This window comes from Psittacula echo, assembly GCF_963264785.1.
Source record: "Psittacula echo genome assembly, chromosome: 1".
Lineage (NCBI taxonomy): Eukaryota > Metazoa > Chordata > Aves > Psittaciformes > Psittacidae > Psittacula > Psittacula echo.
Genome location: NC_137735.1, coordinates 137,632,829 through 137,659,727, shown reverse-complemented (window position 1 = coordinate 137,659,727; position 26,899 = coordinate 137,632,829). Strand labels below are relative to the sequence as shown.

Here is a 26,899-nt window from a genome sequence, read left to right as displayed (position 1 = left end):
GTAAGATAAATTTTTAGGGATGAATAGTGAGTGCATGATGTCTTTCATTGTACATAGCTAATTATCTCTGTAATTATTTACTTCTATTATAGGAAGAAATGCTTGGAATTTAATGACCAAACACCAGTAAATAAGTATTTTTGCTTTTGTTCTGGGCCTCAAAGTAAGAAGAAACAGGCAAGTTGAGTATGTTTTCTAAAGCCAGCACTCATTGTTATACCTCTAAGGCTTCCAAACATAGTCTTGAGATCAGACTGGAGAGAACACTCTGCCATAAGTTTTAATATTTCAGAAAGAGGCTAGGGAGGGAAAAAGGAATGCATTCAACTACATCACCAAGAGCTGTGCGTATGCAGGCTTAAATATGGCTATGAATGTTTTGATCTGAATAAACAAATCTGCAGTGTTGTGGGATCTCCAAGAACACATTCTGTGCTGCTTCATCAAGGATGAAGTATTTTTTTAACAAACATATGCATTCTTATTTAATATGCAATGCTAGTATGATTTAGAGTACTTGACAGTCCACATTTAAATTCTAAGCTAAACAAATCCTCTTTCCAGAGCGATCAAAACTACCCTCATGAAGAAGGCTGGACTCCAGGAAAAGCTAAATACCACCAGGTTAGAAGTGTATTTCTTTCTTTGTGCATATGCCTATTAAATCTGATGACACAGTATATTGAGAAATTTATATGAATAAACCCAGAAACTCATGAATTTAAACAACTCTTTTAATACAACATATCCAACTTTCAAATGAAAACTGAAACAAAAAGACAAAAAAGAAACTCAAACCAATTTGCTGAATGCCAGGAAGGGCTTATGCAAAACAGTGCACATTTATTTGAGGTATCGTATCCATGAAAACAAAACAAAACAAACCCAACTATCTACACTTAAAAAGAATTTTTACTTAGCAAGGCAAAAGAAGTTAGGTGGCACATACAAAGTAAACAGATGTAAACAGTGTAAAACTACAGAATTATAATACCAACCAACCCAAAACTTTCATCATGAAAACTGAAATAACATGATATATTGAAGAAAAATAAACCACAGGCATGCAAAAATATAATTTGTTAAAATACACTCATCCACATGGCTAAGTGAAAGTCACAAGCCAGTGAAATGGATTTAGAAATGTAGTTTTCCATCTTTCTTTATTTTCCTTAGATTGATTGTCATTCAATTTTCCACTCAGGTGGAATGGCTGATGAAAAGCTTTCAGCCTTCTTCAATCCACTGGTAACTGATTTTTTGAGGACTCCAAACAGGTGTTGCAAAGGAGGTTTAGGTAATTGTGTCTTTATGATAATAGTGTGATATACAACCTTGCTCAAATGCTACAAGCAAATGGTGCATGATCTGTTACCATTGTGTAAGGCAAAAAACTTGGAGAACAGTCAAGTTGCTCCCAATGGATTTGAAAGATTTTTGAATTTCTCCTCACAAGAGCAATGAGGTATGGTAAATTGGGTAAGCCACTTAACATTTTATTTGCAACACAGAATATTTTGGCAACCAGGATATATTAAAGGAATTGGAATAGCAACCTGCAGTGCACGTGCTTTCCAGAAAAATCAAGTTTTGTTTCAGGAAAACATTGGAAGCCTGAACAGTACAAGGCTCTTCTCATCGAAGCAACTGTACTGATGCCATCTGTCTTGGATGCACCTACAGGTCTTTCTTGTCTTCCTCTTCATTTAAACTGTCCTGAAAAGAGACAGATTAGAATAATATTTTATGTTTGGCAAAATCAGAAACCATTGACTCCAGATGACACATTTTGCCCCCTTGCAGTCACATTGGATTTGTTCACTACACACCCTTCAAAGACATAGTCCCATCAACACTACCCTACGTAACACGTGTGCTTCTGGTCCTGGTACGATAAGCAGTCTACTTCTGCTCCCTGTTCACATTACAGCTGAACCGTGCAACAAACTCGGCAGAAAACATTTTCTGCTATCAACTGATTTACCTTTAGGAGCTGCATCTACTATGTGCTCAGTACCTTCTGTTCTTTCCATTCAGAGGTAAACACAGAAAGCTGTGAGGATGTGTATTCTAGACCACAGGACTGTTAGAAATGCAGCAGGACTACTATGGCTCATTACACAGGGAAGCACAACAAGGACAGGACATGCATGGTGGTCTTAATTCAAACACAGAGGTCAGTTGAGCAATCTCTTTGAGAGCACAGAGTGTGGCTGGGAATCAGTAAGCAGCTTCACGGAGTATAGGAAAGAGATAACCAGCTCAAATTTGCCTGTTTAATCAATACAGGACCAACCAACCACTCTTCTTGAAAAGCAGGTCATTGTAATTTTAACATTAATAATTTCTTTTCTCCCAAGATCATTACTTGTAAACAGGCTAACTTTCAGTGTTACTGAATTTTGGTTGAATTTTGAGACAGACATTAGGTATGGAGCATTCAAACACTGGTCAGATAACCAGTATATAATTACTTTACATATTATGGGTATTAAAGCCATGCACATACGCAAAGCTGACCAAACTGCTAATTCAGCTTTTTGCTTGCTATGTTGAGGGTCTTTGTGTGTGTTTGTTTTGTACTTCAGTTTGAATTTTTATAATAGCCTGTTTTTAGCCTAGGCTGGTTTTTTTATTTCTTTCTCCTCCCCCCCTTCCCTGTATCAACAGTTTTGCAAGGTTTATAATCCAGTATTGCAAAAGCATGTTTAAAGAGCAAACAAAATAAATTATAAATGATGTATATACCACACACACACATGTCCTATTATTGTCTTACAAGATTTCACTATGATCATCACATGCAAAACTATCTGAATTTTATTTCATGAGTGGCAGCAAAATAAAGTTCAAATCATCATTAGACTCTATCACCTGAAGTGGAAAAAAGAAAGTACTAATAGCTTTGCCATCCAGTCCTTGAAAAACAAAATTCTACCATTTTAATGAAGTTTAAGGAGCGCTGCCCATTGTAACTTTATGCTATACTAAAGAATTTTGTAGATTCTCCTGCATAACACCCCCGAGAAGCAGAATTTTGCTGGTACAATTTCAGAACATTGTTCTCATATAGTGATCCAGAACCACCTACCTGAAGCTGTTCATATTCTTTCATCAGATTATCATATTCTCTTTTAAGGCCTTCAGACTGCTTTTTAACTGCAGCCACTTCAGTATTTGCCTTGTGGAGAGCTGTAAAATACAGGAATTAGTGGTTTAATTATCATTTGTACTCCTCCAGTTCCTCAGAGCCCTAGTTATGTATTAGTGCTCGACTGTGCTTGACAGTCCTTCCTCTAAAATTCCTTAAATTTGAAACAAAGCATCACATAGGGACACAGCAAGAGATGTATGGGACAGGGAGGGGAAAAAAGAATTACTTGTGTTCAGAAATAGTCGCACAAGGAATAGAAGGGGATGTAAGAAAGGTAAGGGCAAGACCAATAAACTGCTGACAAAGGTGACAAGTGATGACTACAGTGTTCTGTCACATTGCAGAAGACAGTTCTAGAAAAGCAAAACTCTACAACTACAAAACTAAAACTGTCAGCCCTCTTAAAACAATGAGGGAACTCAAAACACTGGGCAAGATTTTAGCAAAGCAGCTGTTTAACATCAGTGGGAGGGGGCGGAAAAGAGAAAATACATAATTACAGGAGCACAGGCCCCTCTTTTTCACCCTGTTATATATTTTACTGTTTATGAGTTAATTCATTAGAAGCTTCACTTTACACAAACAAAGGCAGAAATGGTGGTGTAGGACAGACAACTGTGAACAGGTTTTTAACATAAGAAAAAATAATTATTACTGTATTCACAATCTCAACAGCAATAAATGAGAGCATGTCTATACTGCAGCACAAAACAGCCCAGGACTCTACAGAGGCTAATTTACAATGCAGGGTAAATCACCACAGTTTCATAAAGCTGTTACTCCTAAGCTGTAATGTAAGCATTTAAGTAAGCTCATTTAGGCATTTTAATATTCCTCTGTTATAGGTATCTTGGGTTTCTTTATATTTCCCTGTTGTAGCAGCACAGGCATATCCTAAAACTTGATTTATTCATGCTAAAACAGAGAAAAGTTAATGACCCATAAGGCTGCTTCACAGAGCCGTATTTAAAAAATAAATCTTGATGGCACAAATAAAAGAGAAACATCTGCAATTTCCCTTGTTCCAAAAATGTGCATCTATCCTTTGACTGTGAGCTCTCTGAGACACATTGTTCTTTCCCAAAGACCTCCAAGACACTCAAGAATTGCAGCTCTGTAAGATCCTGTTCTTAAATGATAGGCTAGATGTGTTTTCTGTTAAGCACCTAGCTACAAGCACGCTGGTCTGAACCACATTTCTCTTTGGGTGCTAGTTCCTGTAACAGCAGGACACAAGAGATTTGACCACTCTCCTACATGCAAAAAGGAAGACTCCCTGTCCTAGCATTTCTGCTATTTTTAATTAATTTGAATGTACAGATTCTCACTTTAAATGTATACAAGTAATAGGACTTTACTTATTCCAGTAAAAGGACCTTAACCTAGCCTGAAATTCTGGTCTACTGAAGTTAATGACACTTATGTCTATTGATTTCAACATGGTCAAACACATTCCCATCTCTTTACATCCTGTATTTCACAACCATACTCTTACACAGATATCCACCCTTTAAAGAAAAAGCATCCTTGACAGCATCAATACAAAAAACATTTTCTAAAGGTTTTGGTATTTGGAATAACCATGATTTGCACACATCTCCCAAGTCAAACCCCACTGCATTTACTGTCTCTCTCTGATCTTGCTAATGTTTAAAATACTCAACAATAAAATTTGGAAATCACTCTGAAATAAAGTTGTGACAATTTCATAAGCTTCTGAATTTTAAGCTGCAGACAAAAACTAAATGCATATGCCATTTTGCTTCTTCAAGAATCTGCTAATTAGAAAGCTAAGTTTTCCCCTGTTTAAACATTCCTGTACATAGTTATAGTAAAAATTATCAATATCTCACTTCTGAATAAGTTGTAACTTTGTTATTGATTTAATAATATTTAGCTGTTTGCAAGCAGCAGCACTGTACTTTAGTTACAACTAAAAGCGACTGTATCCTTAAAACATGAACAAAGTATCTAAAATATCTGCAGACCAAGAAAGCAAACAAGCCACTGTATTGTTTCAATGTTTTGACCAAAACAGATGTATGACAGGAATACCTCACCTAACCCTAGATGAAGAAAAAGCAAAGAACAGATTGTCCTTTCCACCTGCGTTGGCTATGGACAAAAAACCCCACCAAACCCAGACTCATTCCTGTTGGGGCTGCACAACAAAAAGGAGCATTGCATCTTTTACATGAATTCCCCAGTGCACCAACTTCTCTGGATGTCTTCTTGTCAAGCAACAGAGACCCTCCATACATCACTGCTCAGCTATTTTGCTGCCACTGCATGAACACTGCAGTGCAGACCAATCGATCACACAGGCATATACTGTTGGTCATATGGATTGTATCAAATCATATGAACACTGATCCAGCAGCAAACAGAAGATCCTTTGTGTGCACAATACAGTCAGTTATTATTTCTGGCTTCCATCTGGCCTGTTACTTTGTCTCATAGGAGGCAGAACAGCTGGACTGTCAGCAAGCAAAACCCAATAGCTGACTGCTCCCAGCAAGCAAATGAAGGAGAAGGCAGGAGGCAAGAATGCTGCTTCCATGTTAATGCAGCAAATGAAAGGAACAGTCAGAAAGTCCTAAAACCAGAATCCAGCCTCAGTACTGTGAGAGGTGGGCTATCCTTTTAAATTTCCTTCCTTTCCCTTCAAATTAAAATCTACAAAATATCCTTAGGGCAGTATATCAACAGAAGGTACTTATGGAAAACTACCCCTTAAAACACTTAATGTGTGACTGAAGGTCCATAAACTAAAATAACATGTACAGTCTGGGAGAAATAGAAAACTTGTCCTTCCCTTACCACATTCTCTGTATCCTGTTCCAGAATAGATAGCTTACTTCAGATTCCTCTAAAGTCGAAGCAGGATAAGAAATAAAACTGCTCTGAAGTTACTACAGCCAAGTAGCTGTAGCATTTCTATTATCTTCTCAGTTTAACAAGGATGGAGAACCAAAGAGTAAAACAAAACTGAACAGCAACAAAAGCAACCAATGATTCTTTGGGCATTTCCCTGCACAACCACTAGTCCTGGTCTGACTAAATCACTTGACTTACAGTGCTTGCTACTAAGGAAACGATCTGGAACTTAAATTAGCATTGCTCACAATACAAGTCTAAACCCCAAATTATTTGGACTAGTTTAAGACTAAGAAAGATCTCTCTCTTTCAAGAGTTTTAAAGTTGAGAAAGAGCTATTCACATCTAAGAATTTAGGCACTGACAGGACAACGAGACTTGCCAACAAATACTCTGTAAAGCTGGGAACACAACTCCAGTCAAATAATTCCATGCTAATTCTGAATTCTCTGAAGATGTAATGGTCAGATAAAGTTTGAAAAGAGAAGGCAGGGCCAAAAAATTATACACGGATTTGCTCTGACTACCTTTCACAACCTCAAATGAAATGTTGTTACAGAAGGGATGTTACAGCATTTTCAGATGACATAAGTGGATTTGCATAAAAACCTATCCTTGCTGTATGCAGTGCCATTCCTTTGAATCAACAAATATGACTATCAGCTCCAGCTGGATGTGACACTGTGCAATGGCTCCTGCTATGATTAAGTATATGGACTTTGTCTCCAACCCTCCCTCTGACATTGGCTAAATAACATGAGACCGCAGCCAATTCTTTAAACTTGTATTGCTTATCCCCAGCTTACAAAAGAAAGCTGATAGTTGGGGTTTTTTGATTATTTTTTATTTTTAGAAGCTAGAGTGCTTCAATGGAGCTCAACACAAATACAGTTTCCCTACATGGCACTAGCCTGCCTGGCAACACAAAGGCCAAGCTGAACTCTCTCTGGTAGCAACAGTTCTATGAAAAGTATTCCCAGTGTCTGCACTGTTTAGTATCTAACACCTACTAATTTTAGCAGTTAAGTGAGAGTTGTACATCTGCATATGCATGCTTTCTAGAATAGTCAACAATTAAAAGCTATTTCAAAACCAGCCCTCCAGATGAATTGTTGCTCTCTTACTGTCTCCTACAACACTACGCAACCATGAAACAAAAAGCACTTGTGACACTTTCTGTCCACAAAACAAACCTCATTAAAGAATGTGTGGGGAGTTCCATCAGAACTTCCTCCTGCTCCACTACACACTTATGACAACAATATATAAATAGAGAGTATTTTATGAGAAAGTTGAACTGAAGTTCAAAAGCACCTAAATGGCTTTGGTGAATGAGTCCACATTTCACAAAGTGAGATCCTAATGGTAGGGATGAAGAAACAGTCTTTGGATTTTGTTTTAGTGTGGCACTACAGACTCAGCTCAAAGATGCAAGAAGGTTCCAGCTCAATAATTGCACACAGGTGCTAGGGACCACAATGGCAATTATGCTACATCAGGTGCAGGTAGAAGCTTTAGGCACATGTCATCTGCTACACAATACTGTTAGAAGAGTGAGGGGTCGGGGAGCTGGCCAGGAATCTGTGACCAGTGTGTTCTGCTGCACGACTTGATTAATACTAGTTGTTCATCTAAAAGTCTGTTGAGTAAATGAAGCTGTAACCTTTACCATACACTATGACAGTGTTACCAAAAAATGGCCTGAGATAGAAGGTGAAATGGTATAACACTGCAGAAGTCTCCCTCCTGCCCAAAGGGTACCATAACAAACTGACATTTCACACTTCAGCATTTCCAGTGTGGGATTTATGAGCAAGAAAAGGAAGTTAATGCATCAGAAGTCCCACTTCTGCCTCCAACCCAAGCACTGCTGTAAGAACAGCTGCTTTACGAAGCTAGGTTAGTGGCACGGTTTAGTGTGAGATGTCCCTGCCCATTGCAGGTGGGTTGGAATTAGATGATCTTAAGGTCCTTTCCAACCCTAACATTCTAGGATTCTAGGATCCTAGGATTCTATGAAACTTCTCTCAGACTCTGATCTCATGTCCAGTCACAGATAGTTTGTTTCATTGTAGCTTTTTGCATAATTTTCAAAACTATCAAAAAGAAACCGTATCATAGCATCTCCTTTCACCAGAAAATCCCTATAGGTCTGAGACCAGCAGCCAAACTGGGAGCCTTTAATTATGTGAATCAAACATGTCTAATGTGTAGCAGGAGAAGCATTCTCACATTTGCACTGGGTTCTCCCATGAGTATGTATTACTAAATGCAACGTATGTAATAAACATTTATAGGTATCAATGAGATGTTTTTCTTAACATACAAGTGTATCAATAAAATACCATCTCAGAAGATTTCTAAACAGTCATGTTATTACATGTCCAGGTATGCTAAAAATGGATTTAGGCTCTGAGAGTGCTAGCCCCACTGATGGGTGCCTAAAAACCCCCTGAGTGTGTGAGACTGCAATAAAGTAGTGAAGAACCAGCCCCCTTTCCTTCACTTCCACAATAAAGCAAAAAAGGGCATCAAGTGGGATAGGAAAGTCAAGTCTGAAAACAAATTCAGCAGAAATCTTTGTCCCTCATTTCCAACCTTTTCTCAGATTTTTGTAACTACTCAGTCTTTGTCCTGTATTTTCATTCTTCTTCCTACTTGTCCAGAGCACATTAGATGGCAAAATGTCATCTTAACTTTGGGTTTCATGGTTAAGTAGACCAAAAAAAATCAGGTAAAATGTGTTTCCTGTAAAAGTAGAAAGCTGAAGAACTAGAGTTGAGTCTCCTGAAAGTCTGCAATAATCGCTGTCTACACTGTAATTTCAGAAAGAGGACACATACAGTATTTTCTCTGCTAGAAGTTGTAAATACTTCAATTCTTACAGAAAAATTGGATCGCCCCTGAAGCCACAGCACTTATCTGATACTGAGTTTTTTTAAATGTGAAGCCGACTTACAGTTAGGAGGCAGACTTACACTTCAGCTCCCAGGTGCCACTGTTGAGTTAACCCACCTTTCACCATGTGGTCTACTATAAAGTAGTAGATCACCTATCACCACACAGAAGTAGCACAACAAATGTGACAGGCCAGAGCAATGCATATTTGAATTAAAACTGTTCTGTGAAAAACATTATACTTGTTTTTCATCCAAGCAAACAAGAAAAAAAAAAAATCCCCAGAAACAAAACCCCAAGCCCCAAACAACCAACAACAAAATCTGAACTTACAACTCTTACTGATACTGTGGCTGGAAAAAAAACAGACATCCCTCTCAAAACCCAAACCAGTAAAGTCTTCCCTTTCATACTAGTTTTGCCTTGTTTCATGACAAAAAGTGACACTCCCTACACTCTTCATTCCCTTTCCTCCCAAAAAATAACCCCAAAATTTCATGGGCTGGACTTTGTAGACACAAAGGTTCCTTTAGTTATGTGAGCTCAGCAGCATGAAGCCACTTGTTAAAAAGAGGTAAAACAAGCTTTTCAATCTCAACCTTGATTTTGTGCAATACATTACTAACACTTACCGAGCGTGAAACTCAACATTCACATGTTCAGCTGCAGGAGATTAATAAAAACAACTGTAAATTTGATTCACATTTAAATCTCTAACACTCCTCAGAAAACTGTGTCTATACACATAGTCATTATCAAGATAGACATACCTTAACACCATCTAGCTGACTATGGCAATCAATGTAACCATGGGTTTTTCTGTTTTGGCAATGAGGGGGATGGCATCAGAAAAAGGGTTGTAAATATTTTCCTATTCATTCCTCTCCCCCACTTTCCCCCTTAACAAAAGACCCAAGCATGCCTTAATTTATACATCTTTTGGATGGACAACAGCCCACAGGAAGAATGCAGCTGTAGCAGCATGTGGTAAATCTATTTATTCCTTAGCTTTCTCTAGCATTCCTGACTGAAAAGCTTACATTATATTAGTGTTACATACCACCAGTTAGTTTAAATAAAACATATGCATTTAAGTTTTTCATTGATCCTGTCACTTCAAAGGCAGTTTCCCCCTCCTTTCTTTAAGAAAACAGCAGGAGGGGGAAAACTCACAATCAAACCTGCCTGAGAATGTGAACTAATGAGACTCTATTTAAAAAGACTCTTGTTGCTTCAATCCCAGCTGAAAATAGCTATTCTACAGTTCTTGTTTGTCTTCCCAGTGGACACTGAAAAATGATTCATGAAATATTTGTTATTATTCTTACAGCTCTGTAGCACTGCCATGCAATATGAAAGCAGGACTGTGTTTTGATGATAACATGCTATCTGGTACCATGAAAATCTGTATTTTGTTACAGTCTGAACATCTGATTAATGCTTACAAGGTCACTGGCAGTGTTATCTTACAAACACTGATTTCAGATGAGCAGGTGTCATAAGTATCACAGACCTTGACAGATCCAAATAAAACAGAACCAAACAGGTAAAATCTGCTTCTATCTCAGTTTGGGTTGCCTAGAAAGCAGTTTTGACAACCTAAACCTTAAACACGGAAGCTGCTAACAAAAGTATTATGTTACAGATTCCAAGGCATGTTTCCTTGTAGATTAAAAAAAAAAAAAAAAAAAAAAAAAGGGGGAGGGGGAAGATGTGTTAAAAAAGAAGCAGATAACACCTCTGCTGCAGGAGATATATAAATTTAGAATACTACTCAAGGATTTTACTTCTATCTGACTGAGATACCACTTTATAGAAAAAACCTCACCAACATTTTATACAGGGAGAATAGCTTATATGCATGAAAGATCAATCTGATGCCTATTATATTTAACCATGGCAAGTGCAAGGTCCTACACCTGGGTCGGAGGCACAGCTACAGATTGGGCAGTGAAGAGATTCAGAGCAGCCCTGCAGAGAAGGACTTGGGGGTGTTGGTCGATGAGAAAATGAACATGAGCCGGCTTCAGTGTGCGCTCGCAGCCCAGAAAGCCAACCGTATCTTGGGCTGCATCAAAAGGAGCATGACCAGCAGGTCAAAGGAGGTGATCCTGCCCCTCTACTCTGCTCTCGTGAGACCTCACTTGGAGTATTGTGTGCAGTTCTGGTGTCCTCAACATAAAAAGGACATGGAACTGTTGGAACAAGTCCAGAGGAGGGCCACGAGGATGATCAGGGGACTGGAGCGTCTCCCATATGAAGACAGGCTGAGAAAGTTGGGGCTGTTCAGCCTCGAGAAGAGAAGGCTGTGTGGAGACCTCAGAGCAGCCTTCCAGCATCTGAAGGGGGGCTATAGGGATGCTGGGGAGGGACTCTTCATTAGGGACTGTAGTGATAGGACAAGGGGTAATGGGTTCAAACTTAAACAGGGGAAGTTTAGACTGGATATAAGGAAGAAATTCTTTACTGTAAGGGTGGTGAGGCACTGGAATGGGTTGCCCAAGGAAGTTGTAAATGCTCTACCCCTCCAGTGTTCAAGGCCAGGTTGGACAGAGCCTTGGGTGACACAGTTTAGTGTGAGGTGCCCCTGCCCATGGCAGGGGTGTTGGAGCTAGATGATCTCAAGGTCCTTTCCAACCCTAACTATTCTATGATTCCATAAGCAACCTGCAATTGATTCCATCTCCTGGTCATGTCACTGATGAAGATGAGTCAACACCATTTAAATATATCAATTCAATTCGTTAATAATTACTATTTAACCAAGGTGTTCAAATTAGACTGTACACATTTTCAGAATGAAAACATTTACTAAAATACAGGGATGGCAATTTTATGTTTTTCCAGTTCCCACTCAAGTATGAAGAAACCTCAAATGCTCTGTAAACTGATGGAGTTAATTAATACCATACCTGGAAAAATTTTTGACATCCAGTGTTAAAATCAGCTTTTTCTTAATTGCAAAGAAATCCTAACCAATACTTACCATTTGATGTCTTCTGTAACTCTGCTTTCAAAAGTTCAACTTCCTTCCTCAATTTTTCATTAGTTGCTTCTGTTAACTCTTTCTTTGCACCATTTCCTTTTTCACTCAAGGCCTATTAAGAACAACAATTGCTCCAGTTAATTTTCCTTTCATTAGTCTGACATTAATGCCAAACAACCAGAGAACATCCATCTTGATCTTGCAAAGTGACAAGTTCTATCAAATGCCAACATGACACAGGCAGATACTCAGTCATTAGAGGCTGGGGGTGGGAGGGACAGAGAGGAAGAATGCTCAATGCTGAAAGTTGATACTAATGGCATACTTGTAGTAGTATGGCATTATCTCCTGTCTAAAAGTTAAACCATGTCAGAGTACTTTGTATCTCTGCATCAAGCCCACAACTTCTGTTTAGGTTATAAACGGCTTTTCCAGAAAACATATACTGGGACTGCAAATGACAGAACACTGCCATGTTTACCTGCAATTTGTTCTAACAGTTTATTTTGATTTAAATCATGTAATACATCGCAAATCCCCCCTTTGTAGGTTTGCAGCTACTTCTTCAATCTTCAGAACACCTGAATAATCAGATTAGATTTCCACTGAAATTAAAAAAACAAAACAAAAAACCACCCCAAAACCCAAAATAAACTTGCAAAGGACTCAGGAAGAGTCCTATAAGTACCAGGCACAACAGCAGTATACTCCCTGTACTCTGAAAATGTTGGCTCTAGTATACTTATGTATGCTTTTATCATTAAGGCAATAGCTACTGATGACTTACATGCTAAGGATTAGACCCCATAATTAGACACTTTGCTCTTATAGCTTCCTCTATTACCCAACCAAGCATGATCTGTTACAAAAAATAGCAAAAGAAGTTGTAAATGCTTAATGGGAAAAAGAAAAGTACAACTGAGATGAACAGCTGTTAGCTAACTGATGATCTGACCTTATCAGAGGTTACTGGGTACAGGTGGGAGAGGAGAGGGAGAAGATTACTTTAGGAAGAAGGAAAAGAACTGTTTATAAAGACTGGTAAACAATCCAAAGAAAAAGCTTAAGAAAAGTTTCCAGAAGCTATATAACTAAAGAGCAGAGATTGCATTTGACTGCTGGTAACAAAACCATAGTCAATTTGTCATGAAATTAGCCAGAGATTGCCTAATTTACTTTGTGTCCACCTTTTCCCTATTAATACACACATAGTTATTTCTAAAAACATGTATCTTAAGTTCTGTTCTCTATGGAATCTCTGAACAGGAGACAGTGCACACATAGCACGCTAAACTTACAGTATTTATACTTATATCCAGTACCCTATATGCCATTGCTCTTGCCTCTTTGGTGCTGGAATGACACACTTGTAAATGAACACAAATGCAGGGGCCAAGTCACAAAGGAACATTAAGTCATAGTATCTCTATAAAGTTAAAATTAACCAATTCTGAACACTGCATCTCCAGTGCAATAGAGATCTGCAACAGCTACCACTGTTTTTGCAAACCATGCAATCAAACACACAAACAGAAACAGACAGGAATACAATTTCCAGTTTCTGGCTATCACTTACAAGCAGCTAAAGAGAATGTGTTGCTAAGAGAATGTGAGAGCAGAACAAAAAGAGGACTTTTGGCCAAATTCCAGCAGCGGGGAGGGTGAAGTACCAGTATGCCGAAAAGAGACAAATTCCATGGCTGAGGGAGGGAGTCTGAATCATTTTGATAAAATACCAAATCCCCAAATTTTGTAATCATTTCATACTTGGGAAATAGCTAACACACACTCTTGTGATCCTTGTTTTACAACACCTCTCAACTGGATTTTCTTTTTGCATCCCTTCTAGTGCTTTTTGTTCAAAATCTGTTCTCTTTTTCTGAAGATTTATTACAGTGCTGGTAACCATAGACACTGCTCCAGATAAACAGGAAGGAAACCTGTACACACCTGCAGTGAATTTTGTTTTAACAACGTACTAGACTGAAGATTGCTGTAAAAGTCTTCATAACCTGGGTATCTGCACTCTAGCTTATGGTACAATCTCTTCCAACAGAAGCCAAACTAATCAATTACGAGAGATTTCATACATCTATCTTTATTATCTTTGCTGCCTTTCCTTCCTGCATACAACCACAACAGACAAGTGATAATTTTCTTTATTGTTGTCATAAAAATAACTTATCTTTGGTCCACTGGTCATCCTTTGAAGTCAGGAATTGTTGGTAACATCCTGATTAATGCTACGTCAGTGCCTTACTGAGAAAGGAAGGCATCAGGAAATTGGCTGACCCACCCTAAGAACAGTTGCAAGAATACAAACCACAGGAAATACAAAAAGACCAATTTTACAAGTTAGAAAAGACATTTCAGGAATGGAGCAAATCCTATTTAGAAGCAGCAGCCAGCACAAGAACAGCTATATTGTAGGCTTTTCTGTACTGGACCACTATAGCCCTGACCTAAACAGCCAACTGTTGAGAATGAAAAGAACAAAATTGTGTCTCCCTTCACTTTGTTTTGCTTTAATTTAAAGAGATATTTTAAAAATATATTACTATTTTTATGAAATTTGTACTGGGAAGAGAGAAGTTCATTTGGTTTCCTTTGTTAATAAAATACTACTGAAATCCATATTCGGTATTCTGCATTGCATATTGTAAAAATATTGGTTTTCCTTTTGCACCAGAAAGAAAGAAACGAACAAACATTATTCAGCTGCAAACCATCCTCATACATTTTGTACTAGACACTTGCTGTATAAGAAAATAACAAAAAAAGCTCCGAGATACCTCCTGTGGCCTTTCAATCTTGGCCAGGTATTTTTTGGCTGCTTCAGTAGCATCGTTCACTTGCATTTCCAGAGCTGCATGAGATGCCATCTCTTTTGCCAGCTGATTAAGAAGGGTAATAGTACGTCTCAATACACTGGTGAAGAAACACAGTGAATAGCATAGTAATTCACAGCACAAATCAAAACCAAACAGAACCCGCACCCCTTTTATTTCTCTGTATTAGATGTGAAAACAAAATTATGAAAGGACTGTTTAAGCACACAAAGAAACATGCAGGCTCATCAATGACAAATATCAGCAAAATAGAGACTGAAAAGATTTTCATCCATCAAAAAAATCTCATTTTTATCTAACACAGAACCTCCCTCCTCCCAAAAATCCACAGCCACTGAAGGTTCAGAGACCTGTTTGCTTAAAGGCTGACACGCTCTTACATAACCATCCTTTTAAAGATGATGGATCTCTGAATACAAGATCCAAGCAACACATGATGGTAATGAATACAATGCAAAAACAACCCCCCAACTCAAATAACCACCCTGCAACTTTATAAAAGACCTTACAAGAATAAAATTAGCAACATGAGCATATTAATCTTCAAAGTACTCTGTCAATACCATATAAATCATAACATGCATCAATGTCAGCACTCATATAGCACTTCAAATCTAAGCTTTGCAAATACCTCGTTTGATTAGATCTAGGGATTGCCTCTTTGCATCGCTACTTTCATTATTCACCTTGGAGTCTTTCAAAGCAGTATATTGCTGAATCAAGTAAAGGCCAAAGCAACAGTGAATTAATTCCTGTACTGGAACTATGCAGCTGCTCTTCAAAAGATATTCGAAAATCCAAGTAATTGGCTTTTCCTAACTGAAAACATATTAATAGAACTTTTGGCTTTCAAGGTAAGCCCTCCCTGCCCAGCTTTTACATTGAAAGCTCCTATTCTTTTTTTTTTTGTTTTAATAAAAAAGGTCCCCATGTCACTACTTTTCTATGGGTTAGCATGCTTTACTATTGCTTACTGATTTACAGATTCAGCAGTTGGGAGTCAGTAAAACATCATTAATAAAACAGAATCACAGCATCATGTAGGTTGAAAGGGGCTTCCAAAGGTCATCACGTTCAAGCTCCTGCCCAAAGCAGGGACAAGTTGAGAAGATTGCTCAGAGGCTTGTCTGTTGGGTTCCCACTGTCTTAAATGATGGGATATTCCACCATCTTTCATGGTCCTTGTTTCAGTGTTCGACTGCTCTTGATAGCAGAAGAAGTACTTTTTACCACAAGTTGGAATTTCTCAGGTTCCTGGTCTGTTGCCTCTTGTCATTCCTGTGTGAATCCACTGAGAAGAGCTAGCTCCATCTTCTCTACATCTTACCACTAGACAGCTGTAGAAGGCAATAGATCTCTCCTTCAATGTCTCTCTTTCTGGTTGAAGCCAAGCTCCCTCATCCTCTCCTCACAGGTCATATGTTTCAGCCCCAACCTTCTCAGTACCCTGCTGCAATAATCCAGTGTTTCGGGAAGTCAAAACCAGACACAGTCCTGCAGCACCTTATGTGCCAGACACAGGGCAGCAACCACTTCTCTTGACCTGCTGACTACACCCTTGCTATTAAAGCTCAATACATGACTGACTGTCTGCCAAGATCCCCAGATCCTTTTCTACAAAGCTGCTTTCTACCCAATCAGCTAGCCTGGATGCTGTACATGATCATCTTAGAAGATGTCAGTTTGCATTTGCCTTTGTTGAAGTTAAGATTTCTGGCAGCACACTTATCCAACTTGTCTAGCTCCCTCTGAATAGCAGACCTGCCCTTCAAGATATCAACCACTGATTTGGTAGTCTGCAGCTTGTTGAGAGCACATTCAGTCTCATCATCCATGTTGTTAATAAGGACATAAACAGTACTGAACCCAGTACCAATCCCTGAGAGACACTAGCTGAAATTTGCATTATTATCGTACTTTGAGCCCAAAGGCCTAGGAATTTTTCCATTCACTTCTTTCTCCATTTCTCCAGCCCATATCCCTCCACAGCTAGGCTATCAGGATATCACAAGAGACTATGTCAAAGGCCTTGCTAAAGGCACACAACATCCACTGCTCTGCCCTTTATCCATATACCGAGTCACCTCATTGCAGAAAGCAACAGGGATGATCACATATGATCCACCCCTCAGTAAATCTATGTTGGCTGTTTCAAGTCATTGTAACTTCCATGTCCCTGAAAGCAGCTTTGATCCTTTCCTGGTTTTTGTCCTTCTTGAATACAGCTGCAATGTCTGCCTTCTTGCAATCACCAGGACCTTCCCCTTGATCACCACAATCTGTCAAAGATGACAGAGTACAATGCCTTGCAATGACATTCACCCATTTCCACTGCCTGCACTGGGATGCATCCCATCCTAGAATGCCATGGACTTCTATATGCCCAATCTGCTTAAGTACTCCCTAGCTGCATCTTCTGCTACTGTGGGTAACACTGCATCCCCCACCAACTCTCCCAGAAGGCTCAGAGAATTGGCAGGCCAAACAACAGACCTTACTAACAAGAAACAACGTAATGTAAGGTTGGTAATGAGACACTATGTCTCATTCTTTTCCATACCCTTTGTCCTTTGGTCCCCTGCATCAGTGAGCAGTAGCTCGTGTTTTCTTAAGCTTCCCTTTGGTTTTCAGCCCTTCTGAAACCAGCCCTGTCTGGTTCAGCATGGGGTAAGAAAGGGCCAGACAAGACTTGGCAGGCTCTCCAGTACATCAAGTCAGATTAGCAGACAGGTGCCTCTGTCCTACCCAGTAAACAGTCTCTGGTAACCATGACACTCCTCTGTCCAAACAGTTTGGTGGATGAACTCTCAGCTGGTCCCAATACCTCCACTGATAGGAGGTAATTTTCCTTGCCCATACCCAGTATTCTCCAACTGCTGAACCACAGAGAGAAAACAGCTTTTGTTGCTTTGTCAGAATGACAAGCTTTCAGCCTCCTCCATTTTGGGAAACTCCTTCTATCACTTCTGGAATTCTCCTACTGGCTGATACACTAAAATGAACCAAAACTGACCCAAAGAATGAACTACGGATATCCAAGTACCCACTCACACCTACATGTTGTTTTAACTTGGTTGGGCAATTGTAGTAACAGTATAGGATAAAGCAACCCAAGGAACACTCTTCCTCCTTTTCTCTGACAGATATTATACTTTTTGATGGATAAGCAAAATAGCTCTACTAAGAAAAGTCCTTTAGTATAGCCATTAATATACGAATATTTATTTCTTATAAATCTTGGTGAAAGGCCAGTAGCCAATAAAGGCCTTAAGCCTTCTAGAGCAGAGCTTTTATCCACACAGAAAAATAATCTGTTAGGGCCACCTGACAAGTTTTCTTCCTTGAAAGCCACGTGGGAGTAGGACCCTGGGGGCCAGCTTCCAACTCCTGTGTAGGACACAATCCAGCTATTCCTCTCTTTGAGCAGAGATCACAAACAGATTTGTGCATATTTACTTAACCTTTCTGAAGGAAGGCACAGAACATGATGCATTCCTATCACTGTTGTGCAAAGCCACAAACACCTTTGTTTTTTGAAAGTTTCCCTGCTCAAGTTTTATATGAACTTTTCCTTGACACTTCTTTCCATACAATGCTCCTCAATGATCAGCTAAAAAGACCATACATCACTCCAAGAGGAATAAGTTTGTGCGATTCCAGGCTATACTTGCTCTGTGTTCCTCTTGCATATGTAGGCAATGTCACACAGCTCACTGAAAGACTGCAGAAGTGAGGCAGCACTCTTTGCACAGTGTCACCATAAAAACATACAAATAGGAAATCATCTGACTTAAAATCATAGAATAGTTAGGGCTGGAAAGGACCTTAAGATCATCCAGTTCCAACACCCCTGCCATGGGCAGGGCCACCTCACACTAAACCATGTCACCCAAGGCTCTGTCCAACCTGGCCTTGAACACCGCCAGGGGTGGAGCATTCACAATTTCCCTGGGCAACCCATTCCAGTGCCTCACCACCCTCTCAGTAAAGAATTTCTTCCTTAGATCCAATCTAAACTTCCCCTGTTTAAGTTTGAACCCATTACCCCTTGTCCTATCACTACAGTCCCTAATGAAGAGTCCCTCCCCAGCATCCCTATAGCCCCCCTTCAGATGCTGGAAGGCTGCTCTGAGGTCTCCACACAGCCTTCTCTTCTCGAGGCTGAACAGCCCCAACTTTCTCAGCCTGTCTTCATATGGGAGACGCTCCAGTCCCCTGATCATCCTCGTGGCCCTCCTCTGGACTTGTTCCAACAGTTCCATGTCCTTTTTATGTTGAGGACACCAGAACTGCACACAATACTCCAAGTGAGGTCTCACGAGAGCAGAGTAGAGGGGCAGGATCACCTCCTTTGACCTGCTGGTCATGCTCCTTTTGATGCAGCCCAAGATACGGTTGGCTTTCTGGGCTGCGAGCGCACACTGAAGCCAGCTCATGTTCATTTTCTCACCGACCAACACCCCCAAGTCCTTCTCTGCAGGGCTGCTCTGAATCTCTTCTCTGCCCAACCTGTAGCTGTGCCTGGGATTGCTCCCACCCAGGGGTAGGACCTTGCTTGGCATGGTTAAACTTCATAAGGTTGGCATCAGCCCACCTCACAAGCGTGTCAAGATCCCTCTGGATGGCATCCCTTCCCTCCAGTGTATCAACCGAACCACACAGCTTGGTGTCACCGGCAAACTTGCTGAGGGCGCACTCAATCCCACTGTCCATGTCACCAACAAAGATGTTGAACAAGACCAGTCCCAACACCCATCCCTGAGGGACACCGCTCGTTACCGGTCTCCAGCCAGACACTGAGCCATTGACCACAATTCTTTGTGTGCAGCCATCCAGCCAGTTCTTTATCCACCAAGTGGTCCACCCATCAAATTGATGTCTCTCCAATTTAGAGACAAGGATGTCATGTGGGACAGTGTCAAAGGCTTTGCACAAGTCCAGATAGATGACGTCAATTGCTCTGCCCCTGTCCATCAGTTTCGTAGCCCCATCATAGAAGGCCACCAAATTGGTCAGGCAGGATTTCCCCTTAGTGAAGCCATGCTGGCTGTTACCAACCACCTCCTTGTTTTTCATGTGCCCTAGCATGTCTTCCAGGAGAATCTGCTCCAAGATTTTGCCAGGCACAGAGGTGAGACTGACTGGTCTGTAATTCCCTGGGTCATCCATTTTCCCCTTCTTGAAAATGGGGGTTATATTTCCCATTTTCCAGTTGTTGGGAGCCTCACCTGACTGCCATGATTTTTCAAATATGATGGCCAGTGGCTTAGCAACTTCATTCGCCAGCTCCTTCAGGACCCACAGATGGATTTCATCAGGTCCCATGGACTTGTGCACATTCAGGTTCTTAAGATGGTCTCGAAACTGATCCTCTCCTACAGTGGGCCTAAGGTCTTCATTCTCACAGTCCCTGAAGTCCCTTCCAAGACTTGGGTGGTGTGGTCAGAGCATTTGCCAGTGAAAACTGAGACAAAGAAGTCATTAAGAACCTCAGCCTTCTCCAAATCCAGGGTAGCCAGTTCTCCTGATAGCTTCCGGAGGGGGCCCACGTTGTCCCGAGTCTGTCTTTATTTGCAATGTAACTACAGAATCCCTTCCTGTTATCTTTCACATCCCTAGCCAAGTTTAATTCTAAATAGGCCAAATGTCGGTTTCCATTCATTCACATTAGTGAACTAATAGTGCCCAATTAGTTCATGGGCTCCTTCTCCAGCTGAGATCTGCAGGTTGTGGTGGCTATTGTGAAGATTCACAGGTAGTCTTGGCTGCTCCTGCTGGCCGGTACAGAACCATCCTTTCTGTTACCCTGTTTTATTAGCTGTATTTAAACATCCTGAAAGGGATAGTGCAATTAAGATCATGACATCGTAGCAGGCAGCTGTCACAAAGCACTTGATCTGAAATAATATCTGAAACTTTTCTCAGAAGCTGGAACATTATCCTGAAGTTCCTAACTTCAAGCTTCAAAGTGATTCACATCAGACTCAGCTTTGCTTCCTAACTTGCAACACATTAAGATTATTTAAACAGTGTTTTAGCTTTTGAGGGTTTTTTATTCCAGTTTTCCACATTCAAAACAAATGTAACATAGGGCATGAGTTTAAGGAAGCAAATCAGTATTCCCTGAAGAAGCTTCTCCTGCAAAATACATGTTTTCTCAAGCATTCAGAATGTTTCCTTCCATGTGTGTTGCTCACATATTCTTCCAATCTTCAAACATTTGTAAATATCATTTTCCCTGCGCTTACATGCCTCATAGCCAATCTGCTCACACTTAATTCTTTAATCTCTTGAAACTGATCTTCCAATCTTTTTTTTTATAGTTGCATTACTTTGTGCGATAGTTCCTTTAAGAAACATGCTATGTAGAAATCAGAAAAACGTTATACTTACAGCCAAAGAAACAAGGAAAAACCTGAGAGATAGAGGTTTCTTTGGGACCGGAAGAGTTTCATCTGAATATGATCAAAGGCACTGGCATTGACATTTGCAGCCTTTTCATTCACATGAACTGCTGAGTACTTCTTGACTTCTCTAACAGCATCTACAAACAAAACCAACTTGTTCTTATTCACATCTGTGGATATTCATGCATGATAAACCAGACACAGTACTGGACATATGTATTTGGACTTTCTGCTCAGCAAACAGGCGCAAGACAAATAGTGACATCACTTATGTTACCCATACATTTTAAATATAGATCTTGATAAATGACTATAGCAATATAACACATTTCCACAGATAATGCTAACCCTTTGCCCAAACCATGCTTTAACAGTAATCTCCAACACTTGCACCCAGCCACCAGGGATCAGGTCAAAGCAACACACTCTACAAATGTTACCAGAGACCCTGCAGTCTCAAAATGTTGCTGCTGACAAATAAAATCCAATCAGTGGACAAACAGTGAGAAAACAGAAAGGAAAAAGAAGAGATGTCTTCTGAAGTATTTACCTCATATGGAATTTAGATAAGCATGTACTTTAGGAATGACAGAAGTGGCTATGCTTGAATCACAGAGAGAAAAAAATATTTCTAACATCCATCCAAATAGGAATACTATAGTAACAGTGTTGAACATGAACAGAAAAGAAGGGATAACCTACACCTCAGCTTTCTTTCATCTGCCTTTCATCCATCTCTCAGTTTCCTTTCACCTGTCATATACTCCTGATAGCTCTGCAGAAGGGCCAATACACTGCCGACATTTTTGAAAGGACAAAATAATTAATTAGGACTTACATCCATATAAAACCAAAGCCCATTTATAAGTTCCCATTACAACCTATAAATGTAAAGTCATCATATGCATAATTAAGGCAAACACAATACCCAAAATCTCTTCTTATACATCAACACAAAATACATATTTCATGACACATCATCAGTTCTTACAGCATATGTCATCATTCAAGCTCCGGATCCACTAAAGCTTTACTTCTACTTGATAGGCTTCACCATCTACTTGTAACAAGTGTAGCCAACAGCTGTTTTGTAGCTGTGCTAAGCAAAAGTAGTCAAATAGCCCAGTGCTTTGATGTATTCCTCTGGTGTTCTATTTCAACAGCAACCAAGAGAAAGAGTGCCATCTACTGCATACTGCACAGCTCAGCCAATTCTGGTTCTCAAACATTTCAAGTTCACATACTTGTGTGAGAAAGAGAAAACAAGCAGCAACCTAGACCAAGCTCCATTTTTCCTCCTCAGTCACTACCATATTACTATTGCATTTGGACTCCGAACATGATGCGGTATAAGCCCTCTCCTCCTCCATTCTATTGCAGAACTATGAAACAAATCAGATGATTTAGATTTCAACTCTTTCAATTAATCTACTGCCATGGACTCCACATATCATTTCCCTCACCCCCCATTAAGAAATTATTAAACGCTTACCAAGAAACAAGACGATCAGTAAAACTATTATTGTAAGGAACATCTTGTTCCAAAAAACTGCCACTTTGCTCCATAGAGGAATCATAAAAATCTTCTGCCATCTGTAAAATAGCATCATGTTATTCAAGAATTAAGCATTAAAAAAAAAGGCATAACAACCTCACAGAAGAGAGCTTTATTACTGATACGAGACTTATGTAAGGTCTCTAAAAAGCTGCTTTAATTGCAACATAATTTAGGTATACATAACTTTTCCAACAATCTAACTTGCTTGCCTCTTTTTTGTTTGATGTCAATACAAGCACAGACAGTTGGTTCAACTTGAAAACTTCTTGCATGATAGCAAGTACTCTCCAGATCTGTTTTATTTTAGCTTTTACTTTGGCTAGCTTACTTCGTGTTCAGTCCTGAACACAAATAAACTCAGTACAATAGATTCAGGGGTGGGGTAAAGATGTAAACCCATTCCAACATTTTTATTTCTATCCACTTATATCCCTTATTGCCAAACAAAATAAAAACCCTTCACAAATTAAGATAATCTCTACCATCCTTCTTCAGAAGGCTTATTTTTTACACTGATGAGTCTGCATAATTAGAAAGTACACAGATTGTTATTACATTCTATCTTGCAAACGATAACAAAAGGACAACTCATGTTTATATTTTGTCAAGGGTTAAAATCTCTTTCAAGAGCATAAATTTGTTGGCTAGAGAAGCAACTTCAGAGGCCCACTGGTGGTGAAGACAATTTTGTTGTTGTTTATACAATCGCCTATTCAATATTCCTGCATGGAGGGATCTGCAAGAATTCACACTTGGGAGTACAAAAAAAGCATGTGATGTGCTCAAATGAGCTGGAACTCACAGAAGCAACAACAGAACACCTGCTTGTCCTTTGCTGCAAGTTAGAACCACTGCTATTGTACAAGTGAAGTAATACCTCATTATGCCATTGGGGGTAGAATACACACCTGCTAGTCACCATCTGATTATTTTAGGTAAAATTTCCAACTTTTGTTAAGAGTATTTACATTTTCCAGAGACTGTTAAAATTCATCCTTCAACAAAGCAGTTTCTAACCTACTGTGAACTTACGTTAGGCCATTGCATCATCTCCAATGGTTCCTTCTGGTTCTGTACCAGAAAGAAAGTGTTTAGCATTGTATGCTCAAAAACCCCATTTAAATCTTTTGGTATCATCTGAATTCTTTATAGCAGACAATCATGGTTTGTGTCAACAAAAAAAGCTTACTTTAATTAAGCCAAGCTACAACTCAAACAAAGCTAACCTGCTAACTCTTCAAACATGTAATTCTCCAAGTTTCATATCAATTGCCACTTAAGAAGTGATCTTCTAAGGTATAATCTTAGGCCAACTACACAGAAAAAGTTATATTCAGGCTAAAAAGAAAAAATAAATCTCTAATGCAAAGTATTCCTATGTTACATTTTTACACTTATTTTTCCTCAAGTGTTGGCATTCATTTTACTAACACTCCCATTTCCTTTTGGTGACAGAAGTCACATAAATATAATCCTCCAAATTACAATACTGGCCACAACTAAAGATGTACTGCATCTGGCACTCCAGTTCCGTCTTTTTGCTTACTTGCATTTTTCTATTGTCAATTTACTTATTCCCCAGGAACTTAGAAGCTCGTTAGCAAATTCAGAAATAAGTTTAACGCTCAAAAAACGTGCAGGCACAAAGGAGGCAAACAATGTTTTAAGACTGACAAGCAAGTTAATCAAAACTTCAGGGAACAGCAGCTTCATGTCTGTCTTTAATAGTGCATGTTTTTACCACTGACAGAACCAGCTCCCAGACCACTAAGAACTGTTGCCCTCTGGTACTGTCAGAGCAGCCAGATCTAATCTGTAACCACACAAGTTTCCTGCAACAGTTTTATTAAGGTAATTGCACATGTCACAAAGGATTTCTCCCTTTCAGAAACCACTGTTCAAAGGAAGAGCTGAATGCTATAAACCAAGCACAAAAATCTATCCTTTGTATATAATTACAAGCACTGTGTTTAGTGTTTGAATAGATTTTGGTACACTTCAGGTTATGAATTTGCTTTTCAGACACACTGACTAGATTCAAGTCCTGTTTATGTCACAAGTGAAGCCAATACTCCCGATATACTCTGCATGTGTCATCAGCCTCCAGAAATTCTTGCAGCTTATTGCCTCACATAAGCCATTAATAATCTGATGATTACAACTCCCAAAATACTTCTCACTTTTTACATACAGTTGCACTTTTGATTAGAAAAGAACAAAAAATACCAGAACTCAATAAGCTATGTTGAAATGCTACGGCCTTTTCAAGTCAGTTTGTAAAAACCAAAGGTTAGTTTAGATTTTAGAACAGTTTCAAATTCTAAAGTTGAGGAAACATGACTAATCATTGGTATTGGCTGTGGAGGATCCAATCAGTCAGACTCTCCCACACGTTTACCCAGTTAAATTCAGACTCTACACTGCAAGGCTTTGTTCCAGGTTTTGTTTTTGAAGGTATACAGTAAAAGCTATATTTTTCATCCTAAATATGAATTTAAATTTAAAAATGCAGAAAGCAAAGGTATAATGGTTTTTACACAAAACAAAGTGGAAATTTTTATTTTTTTTTTTAAAAAGCTTTAAGGTTTCATCCTTATTTTCTTTTTTTTGGTTTTGTTTGTTTTTTAAGATTTACTAATCTTCTGGTAAGAAATCATAACCGTTTCTCTTGCCTCTTGCAGAGAAGCTAGCTTTATTTCCCATACAGAAATAAAAGTAACATTACCAAATTTGAAGAGCTACTTACAGGAAACAAGGTAACACTGTAAGCCAGGCCTTTGCATACGATAAGGGTAATTACCATATTTTATTTCTTTCCCTTACTAAGAGCATTTGTTTTACAAGAATGAATTATTTTTCTTAGTGTTTGTGTTCCACAAATCTTATCTTATTAAGCTACATACAAACTTACAGAGGCCTTTATTTCAGTATTTCTGAAGCTTTTGCATCAAGCTGAAGTCCACATTTTTTTAAACAAGTGATCACAAGTTTCCTACAGCCCTTACACACGCTATATGCGGCTAGCTTTGAATAACAGATCTCTTATCTCTTCAGCACCCACACTGCCTAGCATATACCACAAGGCTGCAAAGCTGCTCCTCACAAACTTGACAAACAACTCCTAGAAAAGCCGCGCCGTACCCTCATTTCTTGCTGAGCTCACAGCACGGGAAGCCAGATGTCCTGTATGCTGGCTGCTCCAAAAACCCCGGAGAGAAGAGGTCCCACTTGCTGACGCAAGCAATGGGGCTCATCCTGGGCACCCTGGCTGCCGTTGGGATGAATCAGCAGTGTGCAAAAACAAACACTCTTCAAAAGAGGCTTATGGCTCTTGAGACTCCAGATGCTCAAGTCCCAGACAATATTCCTTCAGGTCAGGTCACAACTAGTTTAAGGAGCAGCAAAGCTCCGTGTTTATAACAACAAAAGTGTAAACCAGAGCCAAGCTGGTGAGAAGACAGAGCTGGGGTTACCAACACACTGAAGTCCTACCTCAGCGGAGAAATAAACGGCAGGCACAGCACCAGGATCACTCCTATTTCACCGTACAGGAAGGTGGCAACTGCCGTCCACTGGAAAGTCATGGTCCCGAGGCCTGCGGAGGAAGAGGCGGCTCAAGCGGGCTCTGACACCCCGCCGCCGGCAGATCCTCCGCGCCCCAGCTGCCTCGCGTTGGGCCACGGAGTTTCAAAGGGAAACATCCCAATGTAACTTAACAGCAGGCTCGGGGGGGTGTGTGTGTCCCTACACCGACTACCCGTCCCGAACCAGCCCCCGGGACAGAGCTTCTCCACCTGCCAAGGAGCTGGGATCCTCACCGCTACCACCACCGCCGCCGCCAACGCCGCCGCCGCAGCACCCGGCGCAGCCCCGCGCGAAGAGACTGCAGTCCCGCCCGCGCTGCAGGCCGACGGCTCCCTCCCGCCGCGCCCGTTCCCTCTGCACAACCTTGGAGGCGAGGCCTGGCCCGCCCCAGGCCCAACCCGTCCCCCCTCACGGCGGCCCGACCTTCGCAACCACCTCAGCGCCGGCGCCCGGTTACGTTTGATGGCGACGAGTCGCTAACGAGCGGCAAGCAGAACCTCCAAAAGCCGAGCAGGCCGCACCTAGCAAAGAGTGGGCTGGACCTTTCCGCCCGCGCTGTCGAGAGGAACCAGTGCTCGGACGATG

The 26,899-nt window shown here is 40.1% G+C and overlaps 1 protein-coding gene across 7 annotated transcripts; it reads right to left on the bottom strand.

Annotated features, from left to right (window-relative positions):
* Window positions 1-716: 716 nt before the first annotated feature.
* Window positions 717-26,899, bottom strand: BCAP29 (B cell receptor associated protein 29). 7 transcript variants are annotated; one of them, XM_080638842.1, is made up of 8 exons: window positions 26,738-26,899; window positions 26,222-26,324; window positions 22,664-22,764; window positions 21,158-21,308; window positions 14,708-14,843; window positions 11,916-12,027; window positions 3,092-3,192; window positions 717-1,716 (listed from the first exon to the last, which is right to left on the bottom strand). In XM_080638842.1, the coding sequence occupies exons 2-8, from the start codon at window positions 26,311-26,313 to the stop codon at window positions 1,678-1,680; spliced, it is 732 nt and encodes a 243-aa protein (XP_080494968.1). In that variant the 5' UTR covers window positions 26,314-26,324; window positions 26,738-26,899; the 3' UTR covers window positions 717-1,677. The 7 variants fall into 7 exon arrangements, with proteins under 7 accessions (XP_080494968.1, XP_080494969.1, XP_080494970.1 ...); XM_080638843.1 differs by having other exon boundaries at window positions 26,750-26,899; XM_080638844.1 differs by having other exon boundaries at window positions 26,836-26,852.